The sequence below is a fragment of the Empidonax traillii genome, unplaced genomic scaffold (genome assembly GCF_003031625.1).
Source record: "Empidonax traillii isolate 1590-97213 ecotype Southwest subspecies unplaced genomic scaffold, ASM303162v1 scaffold1825:size107166, whole genome shotgun sequence".
NCBI classification, from domain to species: Eukaryota; Metazoa; Chordata; class Aves; order Passeriformes; family Tyrannidae; genus Empidonax; species Empidonax traillii.
This window is the reverse complement of record NW_020957018.1, coordinates 57,633-59,944: the sequence shown is the minus strand read 5'-3', so window position 1 is coordinate 59,944 and position 2,312 is coordinate 57,633. Positions and strand designations below refer to the sequence as shown.

General features: G+C 48.7%; 1 protein-coding gene across 1 annotated transcript in view; it reads left to right on the top strand.

The window, feature by feature from the left end:
* Positions 1–2,312, top strand: part of VIPR1 (vasoactive intestinal peptide receptor 1) — a 67,015-nt gene that overhangs the window by 7,077 nt on the left and 57,626 nt on the right. The window contains exon 2 of the mRNA XM_027908737.1: positions 772–868. Coding sequence (XP_027764538.1) covers positions 802–868 — 67 coding nt within the window. The 5' untranslated portion in view covers positions 772–801. The remainder of the gene's footprint in view (positions 1–771; positions 869–2,312) is intronic.

Below are 2,312 nucleotides of genomic sequence, written 5' to 3'. Positions count from 1 at the left end.
TACAAACTTGTCTGGCAAATATGTGGGTAGAGCAACAACTCACACATTTGGAAACGAGACAGGTGGAGGGCATGCTGGTGACAAGAGGACACAGGGATATGTGTGAGCTCCTGGTTCCTTCTTTTGGAGTAAAAAAATCAGTATTTTCACATTTTATGATTGAGGCAGTTCGTGCAAGGAGTCCACAATTAATTACCTGAACATTCATAGCCACTGCTGTATTGCAAACACAATATAATTAAGTCTGACTGAGGAGAAAGCACTTGAGGGGAAAAAAAAAAAAAGTCTTGTCACTGGGAATTTCCTGCTTTTTAGCTCCTTGATCCCCTAATCTGCATCAGAGGTTTGGTTCTTATTTGATTTGGGTTTTGTTTTGCTTTGAATTAGCAAGAGGATGGGGAATAAACCCCAAAGCTCAGATCCCACTGCTCTTGGCATGGATATTAAAGCTGCTGTCTCCCTGCCCTCCATAGCTGGTGGTGTTGGTTATCCAGGCAGGGTTCCTATACCATAAAGTAGCAGGATTGCTCCTGACCATCAGGAAAAAAATTAGGTTGTGGGGTTTTTTCCCTAAGGGAAATGCAGATTTTTCAGCAGGCTCTGGGCTGCACTCGCTTCTCTCAGGCAAACAGAAAAATAAGGCTGGTTGTGTGTCACCACAGTGCAGCGGCCCTGGAGAGCTCCAGGTCACTCCATGAGGCTGGGAATCCCCAGGGATGCATCTCTGAGGGCGGGTTTTGCTCACTCTGCCCTTCTCTGCCCTCTCTGCAGGCGTCCAGCACACGGCCAGAGTGCAGCATCATGCAGGAGATCGAGGAGGAGCGCAGCCAGTGCCTGGCAGAGCTGACTGGGGATAACCAGACCGCAGGTATGGCAACATGGGAAAGCTCTCTCCTCTCCCTGGCCAGCAAGCCAACATCCCCCCAGCCTCACATCTGCCTTCCCCAGGCCATTTCTCAGCCCTGCAGTCGCTCCAGGTGATCCTGAGCTCTTTAGGAGGGAGAGAAATTGGTGCTTCCAAAGCACGGTTCAATCAGCCGAGAGTTGGAATCACTCCCCGGGGTTCCCTCCCTGCCTCCCAGCTGGGCAAGCCTAACTTAGGTGTGTTTAATCACAGTCATCCCTCTCTCTGAACTGGAAGCTCCTTAACCAGTTTTTCCCCTGGGATCTGAAAGCCTGAAGTTCCCAAGTTCAAGGGAAGCCACAAGCCACCTCCTCCTTCCATTAAATGCCCTCCCGTCCCCATGCTGAGGTTGCTCCTGTCCTGGTGGAGAAGCAGAGGAAGGAAGGGGGTGTTCCAAGGCTGCTGGAGTTGGGGCAGGCAGCTGAGGTCCTCTCCTTGTTTGTGGAGCACACCCCACAGCGGGCAGTCCTCCTGGAAGGCTCTCCCTGTCTCCCCAATCCACCCCCTGCTTCAGTGACCGGGAAAGGAGGAAGGAACTTTGCCCAAGTTAAGGCATCCAGTTGGATCTCTCCCTCCCCAAGTGCCTCTCTCAAGTCTCCAGTCTTGTTTTTGTAAGGAAAAGGGGCGTAGGGACCAAGGTTGGGCTGTCAGGATGCCAAAAGAAGGGATCACAGTGCCGGTGGAGAAAGGGTGGGAAGATGAATGTCCTGCTTGGTATTTACATCCCCCCTCCTGCAAGAGGAAAAAGGGGAAGAAAACGTGTCCCCATCCTCTCTCCCTGGGCATTGCTTGCAGCCAGGCCACAGACTGAAGGACTGTTCCACGCTGCCTAATGATGGAATAACATCCTGGGACAAGCTGATCCCAGGAGGAGCTTTACTGGATGCGAGGAAGGGCTTTTTGGCCCCTGCTTTTATCTGCTAAGAGACGGTTTGGCTTTGATTTGGGAGCTGTTTCAAGTGTCCCTGTGCAGTTACATGGAGCTGTTTGAAGAAATGTTCTCCTGGAATCCAGTAAAGGGAAAAAAGTCAGGGCAGTTCAAAACATTCATCTGAAAGCCAGCAAAATACTTAATTTCGTTTTCGTGGGTATTTCAAGACGCTCAATTACACACAGCACATTAAAAGCAGAAAAATAAAATACTTGAAGTGATAATATTTTTTTCTGCTTTGTCAAAGTGATTTTTTTCTCGTTAGAAACTTTAATCCATAACAGCTTCTTTTTTTTTTTTTTTTTTTTTTTTTTTTCCCTCTCTAACCACCAAATTAAAGGGCTGAAAACATTTTTCCCAGTTCTGAAGTAGAGACAGGCAAAAAACCCCTTGGGGGAAATGGGGGTGGGTTCACAATGGAACACTGAAATACTGGACTGGGAGAAGTCTTCATTTCCACCTGTCACTGTTCATAAA